General features: G+C 38.2%; 1 protein-coding gene across 4 annotated transcripts in view; it reads left to right on the top strand.

Moving 5' to 3' along the window:
* Window positions 1-12,646, top strand: part of RNF214 (ring finger protein 214) — a 49,189-nt gene that overhangs the window by 10,513 nt on the left and 26,030 nt on the right. For all 4 annotated transcript variants that reach the window (XM_018059734.1, XM_018059736.1, XM_018059735.1 and 1 more), the window contains exon 6: window positions 2,630-2,769. In XM_018059734.1, the coding sequence (XP_017915223.1) occupies window positions 2,630-2,769 (140 nt within the window). The remainder of the gene's footprint in view (window positions 1-2,629; window positions 2,770-12,646) is intronic.

Here is a 12,646-nt window from a genome sequence, read left to right as displayed (position 1 = left end):
ACACTTTGATTCCTACAAATTCATATAGTGAATAGTGAAGTCACTCAGTCGTGTCCAGCTCTTTGCGACCCCATGGACTATAGCCTACCAGGCTCCTCCCTCCATGGGATTCTCCAGGCAAGAGTACTGGAGTGGGTTGCCATTTCCTTCTCCAGGGGATCTTCCCAACCCAGGGATCGAACCTGGGTCTCCCGCATTGCAGGCAGACACTTTAACCTCTGAGTCACCAGCTGCTGTTGCTGCTGCTGCTAAGTCGCTTCAGTCGTGTCCGACTCTGTGCGACCCCATAGACGGCAGCCCACCAGGCTCCCCCGTCCCTGGGATTCTCCAGGCAAGAACACTGGAGTGGGTTGCCATTTCCTTCTCCAAGGCATGAAAGTGAAAAGTGAAAGTGAAGTCACTCAGTCGTGTCTGACTCTTCGAGACCCCATGGACTGCAGCCTACCAGGCTCCTCTGTCCATGGGATTCTCCAGGCAAGAGTACTGGAGTGGGGTGCCATTGCCTTCTCCACTGAGCCACCAGGGAAGCCCCAAATTCATAGTAAAAGCCAAATAGTCTAAAGAAACCAGGAAAGGTTATTGTATTACTTTTCTATTGTAATAGTTTCCTATTGCTACTGTAGCAGATTGTCATGAATTTAGAGCTTAAAACAACACATTTATTAAATCAGTTCTGTAGGTCAGAAGCCCAACATGGGTGTCACTGGGCTAAAATCGAGGTATTGGGATGGCAGCCTTCCTTTCTTGGTACTCCAGGGGAGAAGACATTTCCTTGCCTTCCTGGCTTCTAGAGGCTGCTTGCATTCCTTGACCTGTGACCCCTTCTCCCTCTTCACAGTCAGCAGTGTTGCATTTCTGTAACCGTTCTTCCCTAATCACATCTTCCTCTGCTCATGACAGGGAAGGTTTCTCTGCTTCTAAAGACTATTTGTGATTAGATTGGACCCACCCAGGTAATCCAGGATTCTCTCTCTATCTTTTTGTTAAGGAAGGTAACAAAAATTCCAAGGGGTAGAACATGGATATTTTTGTGAGCCAGGGGCTGTTATTTTGCCTACAATTATAAACAGTAATTCACAGAAGAGGAAAAGCAAATGGGGAATAAATATATGAAAATAAACTCAGCCTTACTATTGTTGATTCATTCATACAACAAATATTTTTTGAGTTCCCAATCTAGTCCCTGAAGATTTAGTGGTAAACAAAACATAGTCTTTGCCTTCATTGGATGTTTATTCTAGTTGGAGGAGACAGACAATGAAAACAGGAAAAGAATAGGAGGTGGTAAAATGCTCATTAAAATTATTAGATACTCTTCCTCCCTCTTTCCCATGAGATTGGGCAAAACAAAATAAGCTGTCAGGGTAAGAAAAAATGAGCCCTTTTTAGACATTGGTAGGAGTGTGAATTGCTACTGAATTTTTTTTTTTTTTTCCAAGAAAAGATACTGGGAAATTGTCAGTTAAGTTTTAAAATGTATATATACCTTGACCTAGACTCCTCATTGTTAGAAGTCTACTCAACAGAAATAAAAGGTTTTTATATGAAAGTGTAGACATAGAATGTTTATTGTAGTACTGTTTGTAGTACAAGAAAACTGGAATAAACCTGATGGACGCTTTTAATAGAGAGTGGCTAAATTGGCTAAATACATGTGTCATGTCGTGTTATGCAGCTGTTTTTTAGTTTTGTCTATATTTGCTATAAGTATGTTTGTGTCAGTTGAACAAAGCAAGATGCAGAATAATGTATATAAAACTACCTCATTATAAAAAAACAGAAAAGCAAAGAAATACGTATATAAGTGCATGTGTTGGTGTGAGGATGCATTAAGTTGTGAAAGCATAGTACAAACACTTTAACACATTGATTACTTTATGGGTAGAATTGGTGTGAATTAGAGATGACTTTGGCCACCTGATACAAACAGCTGATTCACTAGAAAAGACCTTGATGCTGGGGAAGATTGAAGGCAGGAGGAGAAAGGGGCAGACGACAAGATGGTTGGATGGCATCACCGATTCAATGGACATGAGTTTGAGCAAGCTCTGGGAGATGGCGAAGGACAGGGAAGCCTGGCGTGCTGCAGTCCATGGGGTCTCAAAGAGTCGGACACAACTGAGCGACTGAATAAGAGATGACTTAAATTTATCACTTTTTAATTGTTTGACTTATTATACATGTAGTCAGATAATTTAAAAAGATCAGATAATCCCTACACATAAGAAAGTAGAACCATAACAAAACAAAGCAAGACCGTATTTGTTGAAAGTAACAAACTCCCACCCTGTGCAAGAATGCCTTTCTCAGCAGTCTTGACAGGTGTTCATTCAGACTTTATTTGAGCACCAGTAATGGGGAGATTATTGCTTCACAAGGCAGTAAATTCCAGTTTTGAATAGTTGTGATTGTTAGAAATTCTTCCTCCTGTTGAATTGATAGCTGCGTTATTACTTACTCCCTTATATCTAAGTACTGGCTTTTGGGACTACTCATGAACTAGATTCCTTTAGTTCATTTTAAATTCTCTAAACTCAGTGTTAATTTGTGATAGTTGAAAGTAACCTTCAGACCAAAAGAACTAATTCATTTCCTTCTTTGTGTGTGACTATAATTGTGTGGGACTCAGGAGATATTAAAGGCTATCCAAGATGTAACAATAAAGCGAGAAGAAACGAAGAAGAAAATAGAGAAAGAAAAGAAGGAGTTTCTGCAGAAGGAGCAGGATCTAAAAGCTGAAATTGAGAAGCTTTGTGAGAAGGGCAGAAGGTAAATGATGCTGTTAAGAATAAAAATGCTCTGTGAATGTGTGTGTTTGAATATAAGAGGCCAGTTCTGTTTGTTTCTAGTTCCTTTTCTTTCAGTTTTAATTTTTATTTGAAAAACAAGTGCACAAATTAATATCCTCTAGTAATTTTAGCTTTTTCAGCAACCTATGTTAAATTTAACAAAAAGTGTCTCAGGAATTCATTAATACATTGAAATGGTAGTAGTGAATTGCTTGGTCCCAGGTATGATCAAGATTTTGGTATATATCTAGCACCTGTTTCATTTGCTTGACTGATATTTTACAGTTTAGATGATGAGACTACTTTGATTGTATTTATGTTCAACACCAAAAGCAAATTTCAAAAGTAGTTTGTAGGCTGTTTGGAAAGCTATTTAATGAATCTGTGTCCTTTTCAGGGTACTGCAGTAGGACTAAGGTGGCATAAAATTCGGTCATAGTTTCAAATTTCCAAGTTTCTTCTTGTGACCTGTTTGGAAATCAAAATAGCTGTGAATACTCTGATTTTACTTCAATTCTACTAAAATGCATTTTTATTTATCAAGAAAATCTTGGCTTGCTGATGTGTCAGAGAGCTAAGTGGAAAGTAGCAGGTTCATTTGCCAAACCATTTTTCAAGTATGAGAGATGGTAACTATGAAAGAACATTTCGGAATACCTGGGGAAATTTGAGTTTGGACTGCATATTAGGTAATACTGTATCAAGTGATAAATATTTTGGGTGATTATGGTATGTGATTACGTAGAAGGATCTTATTCTTCAGAGGTACTTGCTGAAGTTTTAGGGGTTAAGTGTCATGATGTCTATAACTTTCAGATAGTTCAGAGAGAGGGGTAAAGTAAATGTGGCAAAAAGTGTAACAGCTGGTGGACCCAGATGAAGGGCAAAAATTTATTTATTTTTAGGACATATGTTTATTGTACTCTTCTATTAACTTTTATGTTGGTTTGAAATTTTCAAAGAAAAAGTTGCAGGGTAGATACAGGGAGGAATTAGTCAGGCAGTGAGTAAGGAAAAGGATATTGCAGGCAGGGGACCTACAGAGGAGAGAGAATAACAACTGAGGTTAAGTAGAGAGGAATGAGGCTAGTGGAGGAGTCAGAAGTCAGAACAAAGGCTTTATATACTTTGTTAAGGGGTTTGAGATTTTTCCCTGATAGACTGAAGAATTTGAATTACCGGATAGGAAATTAAGATAATTTCTGATTGATATTATAGAAAAATGAGTTTACTTAATTGAAATCTGCTAAGTGCTTTGTACTATTTGAAGGTAGTTACTGTTTTATAAATATAACTATAATTTTTTAAGAAAGACAACATGAATCGACAAAAAAGTAAAGGACCAAATATTCAGTTTAGTCATAAATTTGATTTCTTTTCTCCTTGACACCTGGCTGCCTTACAGTGATGTTGTCTTGCATTTGAGGGGACACTTTCTAGTTCCCAGCTTCAAGATTATTGCTGGTATTAGAAAGGGGAGGCTGCCAAGCTAGGTCTTTTCTAGGGCCAAACTTCTTTTCAAGCTCTCTGCCTTGAATAGTGACTCATCAAGAATAACAGCAAATAGGGCTCTTCTTGAATAAATATGGTGAGCTTGCACTTTAAAAGACAGTGTCAGTTGATTCAGAGGTAGCTTGGGACAAGTAGCAGAAAAATTGCAGTATCAAGCAAGATCCTTCTTTTTTTTTTTAAATGCTTTGAGCTTGTGTGACGAGCTTGTGATAGGTAAATAGCAGATCGGGGGAGTTAATGTTGGAAGCCTTACTTTGGATGTGATATAAGAGTTTATTGAATTGACAGTGTGCATGAGGATTCCTTTTGGAAATTTCTCACCAAATGCTAGTTTGTTTAACTGATAGGCTTTGAAGTCCTAATAGCCTGTCTGGCCATCAGTAAGTTCAGTGAGTATTTCTTAGGTGCAAAGCAATGAGCCAGGCTGTTGAAACATCCTATATTTTGACCACAGCCTTCAGTCCTTCCAGCTTTCTGTCTTATTCCCAGTAAATGTACACTTTGACCACATCAGATCCTCTTTCTTGTTTGTTGACCTCATTACATATTCCGCCAGTCCTCTAGCTCCCCGGAAGTGTTTCTTTACCTAGCCCGCTGAGACTCAAAGTCCATTACTGGAATTACTTTTATACCATTGCCATCAATTCTGCTGAGACTTGTTCCTTTCCTTTCCTTTTTTTCGTGGTACTCCAGTCCTGGCCCAAGTTAGCCACTTAACGTCTCTATTCTTATAGTTGGGCTGCTGAGTCTGCTGGAGGAAATCCTACCACTGAGCATCTTGAGGCCAGAATGAGTTTGACTTTCAAAAGCACTCAGATAGATCTTCAGGGCTCCCTCTTCCTCCGAGGGCTGTCCCTAACTATTACTTCTCTTTCTAAACTTTCCATCTCCACCATTTCTCTCATTAGTTTTAGCATGTGAGCTTGCTTTTTATTTCACTGAAAAAATAGGGGCCGCCGAGTAAATCTTCCTTCCGTTTCCTGTCAGTAGATGCATCCATGGCTTTCTTCCTGTTCTTGTATCTGAGTCTAAACTTTCTACTTGTGTGTGAATCCTGTTGCCTTGTTTCTCCCAATTTTCCATAAGTGGCACCATACCCTCTTCCAAGGCCTCAGCGGAAGGAATGAGTCATTCCACGTTCCTCTCTCTTAGCCCCTCTCCACCACATGTGCTTTACCATGTCCTGTAGATTAGGGATCCCTCTCCATTCACTCCGCCACTCTTCCTTCGGGTTTCTATCCCTTCTTCTAGCTCTGATGCAGGCTACTGAACTTTTTTTGCCTCCATTCTCGTCTGTCTAGTACACAGCTTCCATAGAAATCTTTCTAAGATGTGGATCTGAAAATGTCATTTCCCTGCTTAAAATCCTTCCTAGTTCCTAGGGTAAAGTTTAAACTCTGTATTTAGTGTAAGAAGCCCTTAATTATCTCGTTCCTATTTATGTCCCTAGCTTATCTTTAGGTGGTGTTGGCTTAGTTGCTTAGTCTTGTCTCTTTTGTGACCCTATGGACTGTAGCCTGCCAGGTTCTTTTGTCCGTGGGATTTCCCAGGCAAGAATACTGGAGTGGGTTGCTATTTCCCACCTTCTCCAGGGGATCTTTCTGACTCAGGGATCGAACCTGTGTCTTCTGCATTGGAAGGAGGATTCTTTACCGCTGAGCCACCAGGGAAACCTGCTATACTTTTTAGCACTCCCCCAAACCACCATTGAAGAAGGAAAAGGGAACACACCCCTTATCCACCCCTTCACACACTGTGCCCATTTAATTTAGATGACTCTCTTCTGTATTCATCTGGCATGGTGTGTATATTCCTGTCATAACATTGACCTCTGATGGTCCTTTTTGTTTACTGGAATGTTTCCCCGCATTATATAGTTAGCTTCTTGAGAGCAAGTATTTCAGTTATCTATTGCTTTCTTTAAAAAAAGCACTCAGTTCTTTGGGTTGATTCTCAGATGGGTGGTTTTTCTAGTCCCCTTTGGAGTCATTCTTGTAGCTTCAGTTTCACGGTACCTGGGGCTGGAATGTCCAAGATGGCCTCATTCATATTTCTGCTGCCTTGGCAGGGCCACCTGAAAAGCTACAGTCTGTGAGTCCTGCCGGGCTCAGGCGGGACCCTGGGATGTCTAAGGATTTTTTCTCTCTCTCTCTCTCTCCATGCTGTCTCAGGACTCTTTCCTCGCCAGGTGGTCTTTCCTGCAAAGGGGTCAGATTTCTTACTTGGCAGCTCAGGGCTTCCAAGAGTGCAGAAGTGGATGTTTCCAGAATTTCTTAAGGCGTAGACTTGGAACCGGCACAGTGCTATTCCTGCGGCATTTTGTTGGTTAATGTGAGTGATAGGGCCAGCCCAGATTCGGTGTGGGAGGGGACTGTGAGGAGGAGGCCTGGTTCATTGGGAAGACTCCGTTCCTGGAGATTTGCTACCGCAGCAAGTAACACATCTTGTTTAACTTTTTCTGCTCGGCATGTAACAGTATTATCTAGATATGGGAAATCATGTGCATGCTCCGTTGCTCTCAGTCATGTCTGACTCTTTGCAACCCAATGGGCTGTGGGCTATCAGGCTTCTCTGTCCATGGGATTCTGCAGGCAAGAATACTAGAGTGGGGTGCCATTTCCTCCTCCAGGGGATATTCTCAACCCAGAGATTGAACCTGCGTCTCCTGCGGCTCCTTCATTGGCAGGTAGATTCTTTATCACTGAGCCATCTGGGAAATCATAGAAGTTATATATAAACAGGAGTAACATAACTGAAGATGTTTTAGAAATATGCGAAGAAACAGAGGCTAGGACATGGACCAGTAAACTCTTAGGATAAAGTGAGTTTCTAAGAATTATTATAAGACTAATAATGGTGACTGAATGAAAAGGGAAAAATGGATTTAGGAGGACTTGGTATCTGATTATTTTAAGGATTAGGATGGAGGGAGAAGTCAAAAATAACTTCACAGTTTGACCCTGCATAACTGTCCCACCATGGACAATAATTGGGAAGTAGAATACCAGTTCTCAATTTGAGAATAAAGTAATACTTTTGATGGTTTGGGATGTGCAAGTTGAAATACTTAGTAGACAATTAGAAATGGGAGACTGAATACAGAAAAGATGCTATATCTTCATTTGGAGTTGCATATAAGCAATAGTTAAAATAAGTGAATTTTCTGTGGGAAAAAGTATAGAGTAGGGCTCAGTTCTGAACTTTGCAGTTTGGGAGTAGAAAGAGGAAGAGAAGACAAAAAGAATAATCAGAGAAAAACAAGGAAACCGTTTTGAATAGTAAGTAGTATAAGGTTTCAAAGGGAGAAGGTGGTTAACAGTGTCAGAAACTGTTGGGTATAAATGAGAACCAGGTCTGAGTAAAGGCTATTGATAAATATTAAATCTAAATAGGGATTTTTAGGCAGGGGAATTAGGATATTGGATTTATTTTTCTCCCAATATTTTATTATAAAATTTTTCCTTCATAGAAACTGCAAGTATTGTACATTAACTCTCATGACCTAGATTAAAAACAGCAGTTAACATTCTGTTAAATTTGTTTTAACAGTCTTTCCCTCTGTCCATTCCTCTATTCATTAGTCCGTGTTATTTGTTTATGCATATTAGAGTAAGAGGTAGTCATCAATACTTTCACCTCTAAACTCATAAAGGTGTCTCATTAATTAGATTTTATATAGTTTGTGTTTCCTTTTTTTGTGGTAATAAATCATATACGCAGTTAAATATATAAACATCAAGTACACCATTCAGTGAGTTTAGAATTCTTCTATTTACTATTGTTTCATTTGTGCTGGATCTTCACTGCTGCACAGGCTTTTCTCTAGTTGTGGCTGGTGGGGCTACTCTCCAGTTTTGGTGCGCAGGCTTCTCCTGGCGGTGGCTTCTCTTGTGCAGACCACAGGCCCTGGGGCCACGTGGGATTCAGTGTTACGGCATGTGGGCTCACTAGTTGTGGCTCCAGGCTGAATAGTTGTAGCTCATGGGCTTAGTTGCACTGAGGCATGTGGGATCTTCCCGGATCAGGGATTTGAACCTCCTGCATCAGCAGGCAGATTCTTTACCACTGAGCCACCAGGGAAGCCCCCATGCAGTCAGTTTTGACAATCAGTATATCCCTGTGTAATTCAAATCCCATCAAGATATAGAAAATACTGCCATTAAACCAAGTAATTCCTCATGCTATCATTCCCTGTCCTTATGCTCCCAAAGGTAACCACTGTTATGAATTTTTTCTTCAAAGACTAATTTTGCATGTTCTGGAATGTCATATAAATGAAATTATACAACACTGTACTCTTTTGTATAAGACTTCTTTCATTTAGCATAGTGCTTTTGGAATTTTTCATGTTGTCTTTTTTTATTCTTGAGTAGTATTCCTCTTGTTAATATACCAGTTTATCCTTTTTCCTATTGATGGCAAGTAGCAGTTTCCAGATTTTTTACAATTATGAATAAAGCCGCTATGAATATTCATGTACAAGTGTTTGTGTGATCATATGATTTTATTTTTCTTTGGTATATTCCTTGGAATAGAATTATTGGGTTGTAGGGTAGTAGGTATATGTTTAGTTTTATAAGAAAAGGCCAGACATATTTCAAAGTTTGTATGATATTTTACACTCTATTACAATGTTTGAGAATTGCCATCCTTGCCATTCAAATGACTGCAGTAAGTATTTCATTGTGGCTTAATTTGCATTTCCCATTAGTCATTAGGGTTCCCTGGTGGCTCAGTGGTAAAGAATCTGCCTGCAGTGCAGGAGACCTGGGTTCGATCCCTGGGTTGGGAAGATCCCCTGGAGGAGGGCATGGCAACCCAGTCCAGTACTCTTGCCTGGAGAATCCCATGGACAGAGGAGCCTGGTGGGCTATAGTCCATGAGGTCACACAGAATCCGACACGACTGAAGTGACTAAACAGGAACAACAGCAGTGACTGTGATGTTGACCACTTTCTTCGTGTGCTTATTGGCCATTCATTTATCTGCTTTTCTGAAGTGTTCTGTCAGATATTTCTCCATCACCACCTTTTTGCAGGGCAGAGGTTGAGGTTTTGGTTTTTTGTAACTGTGTAGTACAAGCTTGTTACATATTCCAAATATAAGTCTTTTGTCAGTTACATGTCATGTGAAAATTTTCTTCTACTCTGATTTATCTATTTTAAAATTGCATCTTTTGGTGAACAGAAAATTTGATTTCAGTGATATCTAATTTATTAAGTTTTCATTTATAGTTATTGTATTTTCTGTCCTAAGAAACCTTTGCCTACTCTGAAGTAGCAAAGGTGGTGTTCTCTGTTTTCTCATGGGATTTTTATCATTTTTGCTTTAATATTTATGTCTGTGATCTATCTCAAATTAATTTTTGTGTATGGTGACAAGTAGGGGTTGATGTTAATTTTTCCCCATGTTAATATCCAGTTGTTTTGGTACCATTTGTTGAGAAATGTTCCTGTCTTCATTGTGTTGCTTGACACCTTTGCCAAAAACCAAATGGCACCTTGAGTCATTTATACAAATAGTGGGTTTATTCTGGGTACAGTACCAATCCATTGCAGTGATATATTTGCCTATCTTTATGCCGAACCATAGCATTGTGATTATTATAGACTTATAGTAAGTCATGAAGTCAGAGTATACAAAATCTTCTGCTTTTTGTTCAAGATTACTTTGGATATTTTAGGTTGTTTGCATTTATGTGTGTGTGTGTGTGTGTGTATGTATGTGTGTGTATATTTGTCTCTATATGAAGCAGCTTATCAGTTTCTATAAAAACACCTGGTTTTCTGAGAGTTCTTAATATGAATCGATGCATAATTTTGTCAAATGGTTTTTCTGTATCTATTAACTTATCAAATTTTTTTTCTCCCATATTCTGTTAATATAATGAATTGCATTGATTTATTTTAAGATGTTAAACTATTTCTCCATTCTTGGGATGCATCCAAGTTGAACAAGATATATTGTTGTTTTTATGTATTGCTGAATTTGACTCTCTGATATTTGAAAAGGATTTTTATGTCTGTGTTAATTGAAACTTTCATAGTCTTAATTGTTGAAACTTAGAATTATCCTTTAAATTAAAAAAATGAAATTTTAGATATAATTTATATAGAATAAAGTATTTCTATATTTTATGTTTTAAAATATTTGGTTATATCATTTGCTGAGGGGGCAGTGTTAAAATCTATGTAATTATACATTTTTCTCTTTTTCCTTTTAATCCTGTCAATGTTTGTTGTTATATTTTGAAGCTGTGTTGTTAGATACATATACAATTATTATTATTATGTGTTCTTGATAAATTGTCTTCATCATTGACATTGAATCATTATAAAATGTCTTTATCTTGGTCATAATCTTAATGTTTATTTTATGTAATATTGATATAGATATTGCAGTTAGATATGCTTACTCTTTACATAGTATATATTTTTCCATATTTTACCTTCAACCTATCAACATATAATTGTTTTTTTTTTTTAAATCTATTCTGACAAGGTTCCTTTTAGAGGCTCTTAGTATATTTGTATTTAATACAGCTAGTGATATGATTAGATTTAGGTGCATTCTTTACTGTCTAGATTAAATATTAATTCATTGACTATTCTGTAGAATTCTATTTTAATTTGGCCTTTTTCACCCTGAATACACATCTATTTCATTCACTGGCAAAATGTATCATAAAAACAAATTATGTGCCTGGTGATTATACCACATTAGAAGGATTTATAAGTTTATTGGATAAAGTATTTGGGAAATTTTCATAGTCTTAATTGCTGAAACTTAGAATTATTCTTTAAATTAAATTTTTTTGCATATAATTTACTACTAATAAAATACCCTTATTTTAAGTTACATTTTGATGAGTTTTGACAGATTGATCACACATGTTAATGCTAACACAGTCAAGGTATAGCATATACCATTACCCTAAAATATTCCCTGTATTTCTTCTTAATCACTCTGCTTCCTCCTCTCTATTCCCAGGTGAACACTTTCCTTCTGTGTTACTATATTATCTTTTCTAGTCTCACCCTATTGAGAAAAAAATTATTTATTTGACTGCACTGGGTCCCAGTTGTGGTACTCAGGATCTTTAGTTGTGGCATTCAAATTCTTATTTGCAGCATGTGGGATCTAGTTCTCTGCCAGTGTTTGAACCCTGGCCCCCTGCATTGGGAGCACAGAGTTTCAGCCACTGGATCACCAGAGAAATCTCGTCACTTACCACAGTTTTGAGATTCATCTATGATGTTGTGATGAATGTGAACTATATTAATAGTTCATTACTTTTTTAATAAAAGACTTAATTTTTTTATTGTAGTTTGAAGTTTACAACAAAATTGAGAGGTAAGTAAAGAGATTTCCTATATGCCCCCTGCCCTCACACATGCACAGCCTTCCCTTTATCAATGTCACTCACTAGAATGGCACATTTTTTACCAAAGGTGAACCTACAGTGACACGTCATAATCGTCCAAAGTCCATAGTTTACCTTAGGGTTCACTCTTGGTATTATACAGCCTATGATTTGGATAAAGGTATGATGACATATCGGAGAAGGCAATGGCACCCCACTCCCGTACTCTTGCCTGGGAAATCCCATGGATGGAGGAGCCTCGTAGGCTACAGTCCATGGGGTCGCTAAGAGTCGAACACGACTGAGCGACTTCACTTTCAACTTTTCACTTTCATGCATTAGAGAAGGAAATGGCAACCCACTCCAGTGTTCTTGCCTGGAGAATCCCAGGGACAGAGGAGCCTGGTGGGCTTCCGTCTGTGGGGTCGCACAGAGTCGGACACAACTGACACAACTTAGCAGTAGCAGCAGCAGCAGCATGATGACATATATCCATCATTATACAGAGCATTTTTCACTCCCCATCCTTTGTGCTCTACTGGTTCATCGCACACTCCCCCACTGATTTTTTTATTGTCTCTGTAGTTTTGCCTTTTCCAGAATGCTATATAGTTGAATCATACGATATGTAGCCTTTCAGATCGGCTTCTTTCACTTAGCAATATGCATTTGAAAGTATGCCTTTTCATGGTTTGATAGCGCATTTCTCTTTAGCATCAAAGAATATTCCATCGTTTGAATGTACAGTAGTTTTTTATTTATTCATCCACTGCAGGATAACTTGTTGCTTCTAAGTTTTTGTAGTTATGAATAAAGGTGCTGTAGATAGCCATGTGCAAGTTTTTGTATGGACATAAGTTTTCAGCTCCTTCAGGTAGATACCAAGAAGTGTAATGGCTGGATTGTATGGTAAGAATAAGATTAGTTTATAAGAAACTGCCAAATTGTCTTCCAAAGTGGCTGCGGTACCATTTCGCTTTCC

This window comes from Capra hircus, chromosome 15, assembly GCF_001704415.2.
Source record: "Capra hircus breed San Clemente chromosome 15, ASM170441v1, whole genome shotgun sequence".
NCBI classification, from domain to species: domain Eukaryota; kingdom Metazoa; phylum Chordata; class Mammalia; order Artiodactyla; family Bovidae; genus Capra; species Capra hircus.
The sequence above is the reverse complement of the archived record's forward strand: the minus strand, read 5'-3'. Positions and strand labels throughout refer to the sequence as shown.